This window comes from Cololabis saira, chromosome 12 (genome assembly GCF_033807715.1).
Source record: "Cololabis saira isolate AMF1-May2022 chromosome 12, fColSai1.1, whole genome shotgun sequence".
Taxonomy (NCBI): Eukaryota; Metazoa; Chordata; class Actinopteri; order Beloniformes; family Belonidae; genus Cololabis; species Cololabis saira.
Genome location: NC_084598.1, coordinates 26,904,722 through 26,919,721, shown reverse-complemented (window position 1 = coordinate 26,919,721; position 15,000 = coordinate 26,904,722). Strand labels below are relative to the sequence as shown.

Genomic DNA, 15,000 nt, shown 5'->3' with positions numbered 1-15,000 from the left:
TCGCTTTTTCTCGCCACAAGATGATGTTGATGCCTTTGTAAAAGAACAGCAACATACACCTGAGGAGGTACTATTTTGACTATATTTCATAATTTGATTTTTCTTAATGTGATGTAAGAAATTGTTAATACTGTGGATTCTCAATTCACGAGAGAGTAATTATTACTTTCCAATCTTTACAGGGTTGTGCCAACTTTCAAGCTGGCAGTGCGCTCAGGTCAAAATTAAAAAATGCCAAATTGGATGAAACCGGAGTGTTTGGCATGGCCTGTAAGCACGAACATCCACGGAGATTTCTTAGTCTTAAGAGAGGCGAGAGGTATAGCAAATATCCATGGCAATCCAAATTTCATACAAAGTTGATTAAAATATCCAGATTCAGTTCACATTTGGATCTTTTCTCTAGCCTTTCGAATGCAGTCTACCTGATGAAGGAGCTGCAAGAAGATCTGGGGGGAAATAAAAAACTTGTCTTCATGTATGACATAGGATGCAAGTTGAAGCCTCATTTGGAGGTAATATGATCTGCATGTTTTGAATCTGTAATGGCTAAACAACAGTGAAACACAGCTGGACTCTTAGTCAAAACATCTACAATACATTTAGTGTATGGCTTAAGTAATAAAGTATTCTCATTTCACATTTTCTTTCAGAAGTTTTTCCCGAATCTTCTGGACAACACCACAATCGCTGTCCCTGCATTCCATGCTTATGGACATGGTGTTGCTTGTCAGGTAAGGGTTATTGTTAGTTTTGTTATAAGCATTTTGTGAGACGGTATTAACGAAGTTGAATATTTACATCTCGCTTTGGTTCAATCTTTTCTAGATTTCCCACGCATGTAGGAATGTTGAGGGTGCCGGTCTTTGTGATGGGGAGCAATTGGAGAGGTTATGGTCATTCCTACGTCGCTTCGGAAAAGTGACAAAGGAAATGACCCCATCCCACCGAATTGACCTGCTGACCGATGCACTGCTACACTACAGTGAAAAAATAAGAAAAAACCAAGGTAATAAAGGGTATGTTTTTTTTCCTCTGATCTTAGATCCAGCATTCCCATAATTTACTAAAATTTTAAATGTTGGCATAGTGTTTGAAAGGATTCTGTGGAATTTCTCAGAAAATGTACCACAGGTTAGATGCGGTAACATTTACGACCAGTCAGAATTAAATGCATTGAATTAAGTGACTACAGTAGCATATTAGAGAGAGGGGTAATTTCTTCAGTCTCAGTTCTGTACTCAACGTGGGAATAATCAGAAACCTGGATCAACCGCCGACTTACCAGATTTTAACCGTCGGCCATGTATTACACCTGTGACAATAATGCAATGTTTGGCTAGAGAGTTTGAGACATCTAACACAAAAGATGCATGTTAACAAACCTGTGTTGAAAACCTAAAAGTGAATTACTTTAGTCTATTTGTGAAACCACATGAGTAAATGTCCCATTTCTCATTTTTATAGCCAAAGCCCTGTGTTCCAAAGCTGAGAAAACCAATTCAGTTGAAGAGGAAGCAAAGACAGAAATTGCTGAAATCATGAAACAAACAGGTAGTTTATTTATTTTTTTTCCTCAAATTTGATCGTCAAGGACATGGTATTTGGGGATGCTCCTTAGTCATTTTAGAACTGAAAATGACTTTTGGCTTGGGGCACCCCAGGTTAAAACGTTTTCATTTCACCCAAGGTAACCTTACATTTATATAGCACAATAATCATGTAATTGCAGCTGTTATTGCACTTAACTCAAGACAGCAAAAAACGTATATCGCATCAAAAGATAATTTCTTGAGTGTGACTGCTGTGCGATAGAAGCTGTTACTGAATCTTCTGGTCCCTGACTTGATCACTATTGATAAACTTGATCACCCCTGGACTTTGTCGCTGCACCCACTTTGAGAAAGCCTCCAGTCTCTCCCACTATTTAATAAACCGAAAATAGATTTTCAGGTGGGTCGACAATTTCCCCCAATCACAAGAGTACCCATGTATTGGCTTCAATTAGTCTTCCCATTATGTCAGCTCATTTCTTTATCACTTCCAATTTCAGTTGTTTAATCTGTGTCCTCCGTGAATTGCTGTTCTGACCTGAAAATGCATTTCCAGATTAATAGACCTGGAGAGACATGGAGACTCCTGTTACTGAGTACACACACTGTCAATGAGTGCTGTCAGAATGTAGGCCTATTTAACACTTACATTGTTTTCTTGAAAGGCCTCACCGAGCTGGATGTACAGCGTTGGGCAGAACATTATAAGTCGGAGGCAAAGAAAACGATTGATTGGACGTGGGAGGAGGACTATGTTCAGAAACTACTGGAACACCAGCATCTGTGAGTGTGTGCAGCACAACATGTTTCTGTTTATCATTGTAAATGTCTTACATGTTGCAAGCACATCTTTGTAGTGTAGTACCATAAATGGTAAGGGTACCATGTAAATTAATGAATCAGCTGACGTCCCACTGAACAAATTTTGTCTTTTTTTCCCAGGGAAGTCTTGAACCGCATGGCCACCTCTGATCCTGAGCTCAGAGCACGTTTGGAAAAGTAAGTACACATTAGTCTGTACATTTGTGTGGGGATTACTTCTGTATTGGGCAGAAGCGCTCTTAACAATAGACGGACTATATAGTGTTTGAGAGTAATGTTTGTTTTTTTGTATTTGTTTTAAAAACGCCATAGACAATGAAGGGAAATTAATGTTTGGGGCCGATTGTTAGATCTCCGGCCATTAAGAGACAGTTTCACTAATCTTATCAGGGACGGCTCTTAATTTTGCCATACAACTGGCAAAATGTCTTCACTTCTTAATGGAAGCTGTCCAGCTGTCTAGTTTGTGCTCATGCTTTTAAATGTGTACTTTGAAATGTTGCACTAGGTTGACGTTACAACATTCAATTCATTTTTCCACTTCCTTGGGAATTACAGCTGGGCATTGCCACTGATGTCACTGCTTACATCCATGTCACAGCTTACATTCAATTTACAGGTCAGAGAGGCAGCTTCAGACAATTGAGAGGAAACGTCATGTTGGGGGAAGATGGACTTTAAACACTGAAGCATCTAGACACCTCCTAAGTGCCATAGATGACAAGAAACGGCAGCACGCACTGCAGGCAATGTACAGGCTGGTCTTGGAGCGCAGGTTCCTATGCGGCCTGGTGAGAAAATATGCTGGTAAGTAAATCTATCAATTGTCATTTAAACAAAAAAATCGTCCTGCTGGGGGGGGGCTGTCTTTTTGATAGACAGCTGTGGCGGCCAATTGGCGGGTTTCTCGGGTTTCAGTCATTACCTGAGGTCCGAGACACATGAGGGTTACTCCGAACTGGCCCTGGTTCGGTTCGGACCCCGGGTATTTTTGGATCTTGAAGACCTCTACCTAGAATAATAGTTGGCTATTCATTTTGTTTTTGTTTTTTCCTTTCAGCGAGGGTTAGGGTTAGCGATCTCCTTGTTTCGTGCATGCACACTAATTTCTGACTTAACCAAGCACTCAAACACTTCTAAGGGAAAGTAAGATTATGCCTCCAGGTTTCGGTGATTAATGGAAGGCAGAGCTTTTCAGAGTAAAATCTGCCTCATCTGCTGGGCACTCTACCCAGTTATGTCATTGTTGCAACACTGGCTGTCTTTGGGCATTGTGCATAGGCGTAAGACACTCATTGTTTTGTTATGATTGTTATTTTGAGGAACCCTGGAATGACTTATAGACTAAACTAAAAGTGGCTTCTGTGATTCTATTGATTTTTAAAATGATGCCATGGGCACATTTTCCAGACACCCCTGCTTTGACATATACAGTAGCACATGTTTTATATTAGTTTAGTAGCAGAGATTGTTGCTTAGTTTTACTTTATTTGACGTTCCTGTTACTCCTTGCGCTTTATAGGCAGTGGGTACTGTACTTAACAAATGTTGTCCTGTATGTGAGGTTACTGTCAGAGGTGTGTGCTATTATTTGCCTCTTCTCTCTTGTAAAAGAGACCTGAGTCTCAATGTGAATTTTAATGGTTGAATAAATAATGAAAATGTATGAATCCTTTGTTTTTCAGATGGACAGAAGATAGCCATCAGATTGTCTAAAAAGATCAATGTGGTTGGCCAGAAGATCAAGAACAAGGTCAAAGAGTACAACTCCACAGGAACATCTAGCGCCTTGGTGTACCATGAAGTCATCCAGATTGACAACCCCATCTGGTCAACCATGGTCCACTCCGAAAAAGATGCGGACATATCCGTCAAACAGAGACTTTTTGTTTTGTTGAACACCGCCGAAAGGGCATCAGAAGAGAGAGAGTACTTGTCGGAGGAATGCATGGCAGGCAAGCTGTTCTATGAGAAGCAGCTTGTAGAGGTTGAGAAATGCCTCTTACCAGACAGTTTGCCGTCGGTGTCCTCTAGAGAGGACAAAGGAGCCCGTGCTGCATTGCTTGCCAAGAAAAGAGAGTTTTTGTTCCTTCACTCAAAATATGTCAATCTTGTCAATCTTCTCAGAAGTACAGATGTCATTGATGAGGTGAACAGCGCTGACTCTGACATTAGTACGGACGAAGAGGAGGATTATGATGAAGAGGAGGACCAAGCAGTGCATCATTCCTTGCCTGAGTGAAAGACTGCTCATAATTTCTCTCTCTCTCTCTCTCTCTCTCTCTCTCTCTCTCTCTCTCTCTCAAACTCAATTGTTCAGTTATTCCTGACACTTCAGTCCAATAGTGTCTGCAGACGGCGTGGAGAGGCTAAGGGCCAATCCCAATTCTCCTTCACTCGCCCTTCTTTTCTCCACTCGCACTTCTTTTCTTCCCTAACCCCTAAAAAAGAAGGGGGAGATTTTAGGGCACTTGAGATCTAGGGCACTTGGCCCAGGTGCCTGTCCCATTTCTCCTACTCCCCCTCGTTTTCATCCCTAACCTGAACAGGAAGCTGAGAGCCAAAAGCTGTTTTAATTTCAGCTGTAGCGCTGTTAATATGGCACTTTATTAAGTTCTAATATTTTTTCAGGCATAAAGGTAACCTTAAGATCCGCAACCTGGGCTCAGTTTATCCAAATAACGCCTGTTAAGAAATTTGACCCGATGTTTTCGGAGATGAGAAGAGCCGCCGCCCCCGGGGAGCAGCCTCAGCTCACAGCCCGAGAAGAGACGTCTCCGCCGGGTCAAGCTGCTGCGTCAGCCCCGGGAGAGACACTCTCTCCCGGGACGCTGCTCTGTTGAGAATTACGCTGGCTGAAATAAATCATTTAGGAAGATGTTGGTTTAATAGATGAAATCTAACAGTTGTAGCTACGCCTGTTAAGAAATTTGCTTCGAAATTTAGAGATTTCTGTCTGCCGGCTCCGGAGTTTGGGTCCGTGTTTAATCGACGCAGAGCCTACGGCGTAGGGTACGGCGTACGGCGCGCGTCGCCGCGTACATCGACGCAGACCTTACGGCGTAGGTTACGTAACCTCTGCCGTAGGCTCTGCGTTGGTGTAACGCGGAACCATACATCCCTTTATTCTGGCGTGATCTTCTACAACTTTATCTGAAAGTGTTTAAATTACACAGATAACAGCTGGATTACTTTGTGGTTTCTGAAGACTATTATATCAGAAACATCCAAAACAAATCTGACGAGTCACAGGATTATTTCTCTCTATTTCTCTGAGACGAGTCTGCCTGTTTGCCTTCGGTCGGCGAGTCAAATCGACGCAGAGCCTACGGCAAAAGCATTCTTGGAAATTCTCATACCCCCTCGCTCGCCAAGTCAGCATCTGAAATCCCTCGATTTGAAGGGGCTATTCTCAGCCCCTCACCCTCGTTATGCCCCCTCCCCCTAGGTGAAAAGAGGAATTGGGACACCACTACTTTCACGGGAACGCGCAAAAGTTAGGGTTAGTGAAGAAAACTAGGGCGAGGGGGAGTATTGTGACGCAGCCTAAGTGTTTCTTTTCACGTAAAAAGAAAGAGCAGTCCTGTTACGGATGCAGGGATAGGGGATATGTTATTTGTTTGTATGTGTGCGCGCCTGTCTGTCTGTTTGTTCCTCCTCCCTCTGCAGTCCCGTTACTCCAGCCTGACGCTCCCCACCAATGAACGTACCAATGGAGCGCTCCCCACCAATCGCTGTCAGGCTGGTGTATCAAGTGTATCAAGGGTATGTATCAAGGTGAGAGAGAGGGGCACAGTGTAGAGAAGAAGCTGTTAGTATATGGAGTTAACTCATTTTCTCGTGAAGTGTTTTGTTATGGCAAATGCGAGAGTCCATAACATTTAATGTTTGTTGTGCATTTTATGTAATAAAGTGTAAAAACTTGTACTTTCATTGTGTTTCATCAATTGTATTACCGGTACACTGTTTTTATTCCACTACATCACAGGGACACTGTTGTTTTACTCAACTACTTTGCAGATTTAGGTTACGAATACAAAAATATCTTCAAACAAATTAATACAACTTGGATCAATTAACTGAGATGATGAGACTGCCACAATGTCCACAATTCCATGCTGTATTGATGTTGGTACCATTAGGAGAGAACAGGCAAACGGATCAAAATAAGAGTTATTGTACATGCTCTAATTATTTGTCTTATAAGTAGGCTAGCCCAATGCAATAATAATAATGCATTTAACTTGTAACGCACTTTCCATTCAATGAATCTCAAAGTGCTACACTTAGACCAATATTCATTCATACACATTCTCACTGGTGGTGGTAAGCTACATTTTGTAGCCACAGCTGCCCTGGGGCAGACTGACAGAAGCGTGGCTGCCATTCCGCGCCATACACATTCACAGGGGCAAGCTGGGTAAGGTGTCTTGCCCAAGGACACTACGACAGTAACTGGGATGGAGCGGGATTGGAACCGCCGACCTTCGGATCATTGGACGACCCACTCTAGCACCTGAGCAACCTGATCTCACAAAAATCCGTGAAATGCCCACGACCTCTCACCACTTTGTTCTTTGTTATAGTGGCTAAATTATGCGTTTTTGTCGCGCAAGGTACTGATTTTTAATGTCAGTTTGTAAAAGCCCGTTTTTAACGCTGTTTTAGCAGTGTTTTAATGAGGTTTTAATCTGACCACCACGGATGGTACTATGCAAAGTCAATGGGGTCCGTGGTCGTGATATATACACGAATTATGACATTATTATTATTTATATATTATTCTTTGTTATAGTGGCTAAATTATGCATTTTTGTCGCGCAAGGTACTGATTTTTAATGTCAGTTTGTAAAAGCCCGTTTTTAACGCTGTTTTAAGAAGAGACAGGCGATATTTTAAGTTTCTCCCATTTCGTCAACCACAGGGGATTCCCTGGGCGTCCCCTCTACGTCATAGAGTGACGAGGGGGGATCCTGATCACGTGACGGATGCCCCCGAATAATAATTATAATGATAATAGTAATATTAATAATAATAATAATAAGAAGAAGAAGATGAAGAAGAAGATGAAGAAGAATGATAATAATAATAAGAATGATGATAATAATAATGATAATGATACTAATAATAATAATAACAATGATGATGATAATAATAATAATAATGATAATAATAATAATAATAATAATAATGCTGAAATTATTTATATTAATCATAATATTAATATTTAGTATAATAATAAATACACCTTTAGCACAAACCAGTGTTTATAGCAATCATTCAGAGACATTATCAGACAATGATTAATGACGCAACACAGTCTCACTCCGGAGGCGCAAATAGGCTCCTATTGGCTGCAATGTAATCCCGTCTGCGGCTAGATTTGACGCTCGGAGCAGGTGATCACCGCGAGCGGCTTCCCCATTCCTCTTTTTTTTTTTTAAATGCATATAGGCCTACTTCAATTTAAAAGATGGTTTGATGACATTTCTAGCGAGAAATTTTCAGACACAAATAGAATACACCAAATTGTATGACACTTCCAATGTAATCCCGTCTATATGTGACGATCAGAGCAGTACTTCAATTTAAAAGTGTGGTTTGATGACACTCCTAAATTAAATACTTACCTGCTGTATTCTACTGCCCTTATTTTTAACAGCTTGTGCTCTTACAACGCCATATTAAAACAAATTATAAACCACATTAACACTTCATAGAAACAAAATAGCCTAGATCGAGGGATGAGGTCTGAAAGATCTGTTTTGAAACGTGGCTTAATACGTTACGCCACTGAACGCAACCCTTTCTGTCGCCGAGATAGGCAGCAGGACAAAACGTTAAAATAGCACTAATAAATGCATAGATTGAACTTTTCCATCACATACATCTACTCACGATATAAATATACATTTTATGGTCACACTTTGTCTGTTGAAAAATGAGCGGATATATTATTTCGGAACCCTAATGTCAACATCTTAACCCTAAACCGGAAGAGGTTACAGAACTACAATTTGCGCCAAGTTACAATACACAGCATTGTGCTACGTCATAGCTTTTGTAGTTCCAATGAATTAGCGCTTATATAAAACTGTGATCACGAACTTTGCAAGCTTATTATATGTTTTTAAGGGTGGGAAGCACGCCTGTTCGGTCTGATTTTGACTTTTGTATTGGTAAGAGGGTGAAATCATGTTTTTTATAGGTTTTGACCCTATTCAGTGGCGCCCCCTATTGGACTACTGTCGGGCATGATAGTAGAGGTGCAGAGCTTTCCAAAACTGTTGACCCCATGTCTCTAGCATATTTTGTTGTTGAATTATAGGCCTTCAAAAGTGTCACATGTACAAGGTTCAAAGGGCACACCTGGGGAGCAGGAATTGCCCACAAATCTGATATGGACATATGTTGCTCCTGAGGTCAAGACCTTTCCAACGATGTCTTCACTGTTGTCCTACGACAAAGTTTGATTTTCTTGTTGGTACACATCATAGAGGTTTGACTTGTATATTCAGAGACCTATTTAAGGGGCTGAGCTGGAAACAATCAGTCAAAATCTTTTAACGAGTATTTTGTGGCCAGATTTCTTTAAGATATCGATGATAGTATTATACACAGTCATACTATTCAATTTGGACCAGTTCAGAGTTTATTTTCCCCTTTAAATACTGATTGTTTCACCTTTTGAAATTTTCCCATTAACTTAACATGGCTATTTAGAGACCCTTTAACCGCTTCCCCAGTCTGACAGGATGATCCTGGATGATCAAATTTATAATATATCATAGTGCTAATACATTTCTGTGTGTTTAAGTTATGCAAACACATCTTAAAAAATGTTTTTAAAAAAAGTTAAAAAGTTCTGGTAACCTCCTTCCGGTTTAGGGTTAAGATGTTGTTTGTGTTCAATAAATGGAGAGGAGACATGGAGCGTGTCTATCACTTCAGCAGTACTTTAATCAAAGATACTCTATACAGTTTATTGAACGTCTCTGCTTTAATTAACGTTCAACGGTTAACGTTCGAGACATCAGCTGTACAGCACTTCCTGTTTAACAGTCGGGGCAAAACGTTACCATGACAACACCGGAGGGGGCGGGGACTCCCACTATAACAGAATCCCATAACAGATGTTGACATTAGGGTTCAGAAATGATATATCCGCTCATTTTTCAACAGACAAAGTGTGACCATAAAATGTATATTTATATCGTGAGTAGATGTATGTGATGGACAAGATCAATATATGCATTTATTAGTGCTATTTTAACGTTTTGTCCTGCTGCCTATCTCGGCGACAGGAAGGGTTGGTTCAATGCCGTAACGTATTAAGCCACGTTTCAAAACAGATCTTTCCTACCTCATCCATCCCTCGATCTATTTTGTTTCTATGAAGTGTTAATGTGGTTTATAATTTGTTTTAATATGGCGTTGTAAGAGCACAAGCTATTAAAAATAAGGGCAGTAGAATACAGCAGGTAAGTATTTAATTCATGTTATTTCATCAGAAATAACATGTCCCAGGTACACATACTCATTACACACAGAGGATAGTACTGGCAATATAGAAGTCTGGGAAGGTTGATTGCCTGTCACCTCTGGTTCTAACAATCACAACCTTACTCTTTTTTGCATTGTATATATCAAAATCAGCAGCATACTGCGTACATATTCCCAGGAGCTGTTGGAGACCAGCACTGCATGGGCTGAGGATGACCAAATCATCAGCATATTCACTCTTAAGAAGTCAGTAGCCTACATACCTATTGTATAGGTACTGTACCGGATCAAAGGACTAACGTTGTGATCAGGGAGTGACTGCACATAAATATATTAAGTAACTGTTGATCTATATTAATTTAGATTGATTAATATATTCACTGTTCAGACTGTAGCCTACACTATGTGCATGATAGGCTGCACATTTATGTATGTTGATAGATGTTGTACATTCTATGCTGTATACTGATTCATATACATTGATTGTACTCTTTATTCATTGATAGACTGCATACTATATTCAGTTGATAGGCTATTTCAGATTTAGATACTATACACTTTACTGTACAATGACTCACAGTTGCTGTGCATTTATATTTAGATACTGTGCAGTATCGATTCATATATTCGCTGTTCAGATTCCAGTTCCACTCGGTGTCTATATCCAGGTGCAGAATGTATTACTCCTTGTCAAATGTAACTTACCTTAGAATTCTTTGTCCTTGCCCAGACTAGAAATTGCAATTTTATCTCCAAAAATCTTACTTTTAGCATGTAATATTAGCAAGGTATGGGCTTTTTCTATAGAATACATACATACACATTATTCACCTCTGAAAAGTGTACTGTACACATGATGGGTCCATTTGACTTATGAAAAAGTTAATGAACACAATCTTTGAACAACTTCTATTTATTAAAGGCAAAAAAGTGCATGAACAAGTTAAATAAAAAAAGTGCAACAAAAGTGCATGAACAAGTTAAATAAAAAAAAAGCAACAAAAGTGCATGAACAAGTTAAATAAAAAAAAAAGCAACAAAAGTGCATGAACAAGTTAAATAAAAAAAAAGCAACAAAAGTGCATGAACAAGTTAAATAAAAAAAGTGCAACAAAAGTGCATGAACAAGAACAAAACTAGATGCCCCTCTTTGAGTTTGGATCTGGTCACCCTTCCCTGCAATGAAAACATTTTTGATTTTTAAAGCTACAAGCAGTGTGACACCACCCGTTGCAGACAGTGCATTGGGACCAGGCACGCCACTTTTTGTAAAGGTTTTTGTCAGCATCCTCCCAGTCACATCCACAGACGTTGCACAGGTTATCTTTGAGTGGAAAAAAGCAATTAGTTCCCATTGGTCAAATCAACTGAACACTGAATGTGATGAGTTAATATATAGCAAAATGGTAAAAATGGGTACCTCCAACAGCCTCCTTGGTGTCGTCAGCGTGCTGTTGACTCCCGTCCTCTGTACCTACAAAAATTAAAAGTTTTTAACCCCATATATATTTCTCATTTCATTTCAAAACTAAGACTATTTTGTGCAGATTCATCAAATAAAAGTCTTAGTTATTTTCCAGAGCAAAGTCAAATAGTGAATAACTGCAAAAAGCGTACCATCGTCAGAATTATTGTTCTCATCATCTGGGGGCTGTCGGCTGCTGGGGCCTGAACCTAAAAAGTAGTAGTAGCATCATCACTAGTAGTAGGCTTGTAGAATTAACACAGATAGCTGTGTAAATATTCAGAAAAATCAGTTAACATTGCATAACAAATTCAAAAAATCTTCTAGGAAGTTCCTGTTGTGTGTATGAACATGGCTGCGCGGGGAGGGCACATTTGTTTGCCATATAAACTTACCTTGCCAAGTAAAAGTTAATGGCAAGGAAAATTAATAGGTATTAAAACACCAAACATCCATTCAAAATGTAACCATTAGCTTATAATTCATCGTATTTGATACTTACCATCTTCCATCATGGCCATAAATATTTTGGTAGGGTCGTTCACAATGGCGTCATCTTCAACTACAAAAACATAGAAAAGTTTTAAATACACAAAAGAAAAGTCAACTGGTATAACATGTACAGCTTTTGCTTTGAGGTAACGATGAAAAAGCTGTCAGCTAAGCCCCCCCTCCCCCCCCCCCCCCTCTGAAGGAAGCCAAGCTTAAATAAGTTGACTCTTATGTACTAGTACACAAGATGAAGCGAAGCTGAAATAAGTGCTATAGAAATAATTTGTTATTATTAGAATCTGTGCTGCCTTCTCAAAGTCATTGACGATAAAGTATCTTACCTTGAGATAGCTCCACTACAGCCTTCCGTTTCCTACTTCCTCCTTTTTTCTTTTTCTTCACTGGTGATGAAAGAACACAAGAACAAGTATAATTTAATTCAAGTACATATTATCATGGCATAATAGATTCTGGATCATGGAGCATGGAGGTTGTATAGTTACATTACACAATAATTCAAAACAACTGTCTGATTGTCATCACCAATATTGTCATTTGTTCCACACCTTGTGTAAGGGATTGGGGTGACTGGCTTTCTGGACCTTGTGTAAGGGATTGGGAGGACAAAGCACCGGCGAGCTGGCCGGATGTATGGAGAACCGGGATGACTGGAAGGCTTGTCTGAGGACGACCTGGAGAGGGTGACAGGCCTTCTGGATCCAACTCTTTTCCTGGTTAAAGAGACATTAGACATTTTCCATTTGGCTAAGCAACAGACATTGACAAAACAGTATGCTAATACGCAAGTCATGAGTTTACTTCACAATGTCGTATAAAAACTACCTACTTATTTGAAGCGAAATCTGGTGTGCATTTTCCAGGATTGCCTTGAGCTGGTCTTTCCCATAAAAGTTGGGCTTTCGCAATGTCATTCCTTGGGGAAGACCAGTAGCCTGCACGATCGCCTTCTTGTAGGGAAGTTTCCCAGTCCCACCTGCCTCGTCTTTAAAGTAAGGATACGTAAGGAAAGAGAGAGAAGGGAGAAAGAGGGCGAGAGAGATGTCAATAAGCACATTGCAGCCTTGATCATCATATATGATATAGAACGTTACATGTGTGCTGGCAAGGACATAGCCGTTGCATTATCGCGAAGCATTACACGCCATGGCCTAGTTGAATGCTTGATACAGATTGTTAATCACAGCATTCTCAGTGCTCAGTTATTTCTGTATATCAGACCATTTGCTAAGAAGTTGAACAACTATGCAAGACTGTACATTGGAACTAGGCTAGACTAAGGTTGAACAGTACCTGGCAACGTATTCATTGAGGTGTATATTCTAAAACGAATGTGTGATCTTTTGAAATTTTAATTGCATCTGATGATGCCAAAAATAGCCTTACTATATTTCATGTTGAAGAGTTCTTGCACCTTCTTCATCAAGTCTTTTTTTTCTTTTTCTGTAGATGATGCTGCAGTGGCTGCAGATGACGTGTCTAAACATATTGACAAAAATTATATTAATTCAATAAGCTAGAGAACAAACTATATTAGCTATATGAACAAATTACTTTACATAATCCACATTGTCATGCATGTATGTAGAATTATCATCATCATCAAAAAAAAAAAAAAAAAAAAAAAGAAATCTAATATTGAAAGTACTTCAAGGTCAAAATAATATCCAAGTACATGTAGTTTTGTTTGTACACCAAGCCAGTCACTGCGGTATACATATACAATTTAAAATCCATTTAATTTTCTGTGCATCCAAGCTAAACGCAATTTGGTCTAGTTGACAACTCTAATTGACACAACGTTATCACTTATGACTTTAAGCACTGCACAGTAACCCAATAAAAAGGCTGAAATTAAAGTAAGTGTTACTCTAAACACTTGAGAAATGTCATGAAACTGCTTACATGTCACCAATTCAGTCTATGCTTAGCATGAAAATACAGCGATGCATTCTTCTAAAGACATTACCAGCTAAGAAAATCCCAAATGCTCTGATCGAGGCATCATTAAGAAAGGCTTCCGCCTTCCTGCTTGCAATATGCTGAACTTTAACGTTTGGGTCCATGCTGAAGCGGTTGAACACCAAGGTGACCACTTCCACCCCTAGCGTCTCCAACATGGTCACCTGTGGAAAGAATAGGGAGGATAACAAAAACATATTACTGGGTCTTAGAAAGAATGTTGCATGGACAACTAACAAATCAAAGTGACCCATAGGTTAGTACTAAACATCTTATACCACCATGAACTGTGCAGCTGTGACATGACACGAAAATGTTGGTTATTAGTGAAAATACATGTAGAAAAATGAGGTACCATGTGTACGAGCCCTTACTACAACTGCATGGTCACCTTGAAGAAATACAGTAGCTCTGACAAACCTCTTTCTTGATTTGATTTAGATGTCTTGAGATCTTTAGTTCCCTCATCTCCGGACTGAGGGCTTCTGCACTTCTTTCAGCTTTAAGAGCAGCTGCCTCTTCATTATAGAGTGCCTTCTCTTCTGCAGGCAAGCGGGACCAGGCACTCAGGTCTTTAATTTCACCTGGGAAATAATTAAGGGAATTTAATAAATTATCTTGTAGTCAAACTTAACAAGCTCACCAACATTGTGGTTAGTGTCTGCCCTGTGATTGAGGTCAGGGGCTCAATCCCACTCTGGTCATGAACCCAAAGCCACCCCAATTGCTATGGGCCATTTTGGCCAAAAAAAAAGAAAAAAAAAAAAAAATCAACCTGAACTTTTTAGATAGTTTGCTTGTAGACTTAGATAAGCTTAGTCTATGTAGAAGCTTACATAGACTTTCTAATCTTTTGTTTCGTAAACTTTGCACTGTTTAGTACATTGTGGAGCACTGTATAGTATTTAGTATTTACCCATGATAACTGCCTAGTAGGTATTAAATGTATTTGATGTATTGTACTCTTGCTTAGTGTAAATGGCTCTGGATTAAGAACGTCTGCTAAATGCCTAAATTGTAAATTGTTAACCCATTAACATGTGGTCCAAAGACAAGAGCTCCACTGACTGAGCTCCTATCCATAGTCACTAATACAGTAGATGAAGGTGCATTTGGGTGTAAACCAACCATAGAGCCTATATGCTTTAGTTTACAATATCACTTACCCCTGGTCTTTTTCATCAT

General features: G+C 39.6%; 2 protein-coding genes across 3 annotated transcripts in view; one reads left to right on the top strand and one right to left on the bottom strand.

Annotated features, from left to right (window-relative positions):
- LOC133457248 (uncharacterized) overlaps positions 1-6,230 on the top strand; it is a 12,643-nt gene extending 6,413 nt beyond the window's left edge. For both annotated transcript variants that reach the window (XM_061736274.1, XM_061736275.1), the window contains 10 exons: positions 1-67; positions 183-319; positions 407-515; positions 654-734; positions 829-1,009; positions 1,468-1,554; positions 2,219-2,336; positions 2,496-2,552; positions 2,995-3,182; positions 4,061-6,230. The exon at positions 1-67 is cut by the window's left edge and continues 95 nt beyond it. In XM_061736274.1, the coding sequence (XP_061592258.1) occupies positions 1-67; positions 183-319; positions 407-515; positions 654-734; positions 829-1,009; positions 1,468-1,554; positions 2,219-2,336; positions 2,496-2,552; positions 2,995-3,182; positions 4,061-4,617 (1,582 nt within the window). In that variant the 3' untranslated portion in view covers positions 4,618-6,230. The remainder of the gene's footprint in view (positions 68-182; positions 320-406; positions 516-653; positions 735-828; positions 1,010-1,467; positions 1,555-2,218; positions 2,337-2,495; positions 2,553-2,994; positions 3,183-4,060) is intronic.
- A 4,798-nt stretch (positions 6,231-11,028) lies between these two features.
- Positions 11,029-13,325, bottom strand: LOC133456505 (uncharacterized). Its single transcript, XM_061734989.1, has 8 exons — positions 13,240-13,325; positions 12,683-12,838; positions 12,402-12,566; positions 12,177-12,236; positions 11,846-11,905; positions 11,496-11,552; positions 11,299-11,352; positions 11,029-11,202 (listed from the first exon to the last, which is right to left on the bottom strand). Exons 1-8 carry the CDS (start codon positions 13,274-13,276, stop codon positions 11,045-11,047), a joined length of 747 nt encoding a protein of 248 aa, XP_061590973.1. The 5' UTR covers positions 13,277-13,325; the 3' UTR covers positions 11,029-11,044.
- Positions 13,326-15,000: the final 1,675 nt, after the last annotated feature.

Bases quoted from the DNA above. Each gene is read 5' to 3' on its own strand.
- LOC133456505 (XM_061734989.1), bottom strand. From the start codon at position 13,276: ATGAAGAAGGTGCAAGAACTCTTCAACATGAAATATA. The intron at 12,839-13,239 runs GTAAGGCTATTT...CTTACTTTAAAG, and splicing joins ACTCTTCAACATGAAATATA to ACGAGGCAGGTGGGACTGGG. The intron at 11,203-11,298 runs GTACCCATTTTT...TTCCACTCAAAG, and splicing joins CACCAAGGAGGCTGTTGGAG to ATAACCTGTGCAACGTCTGT.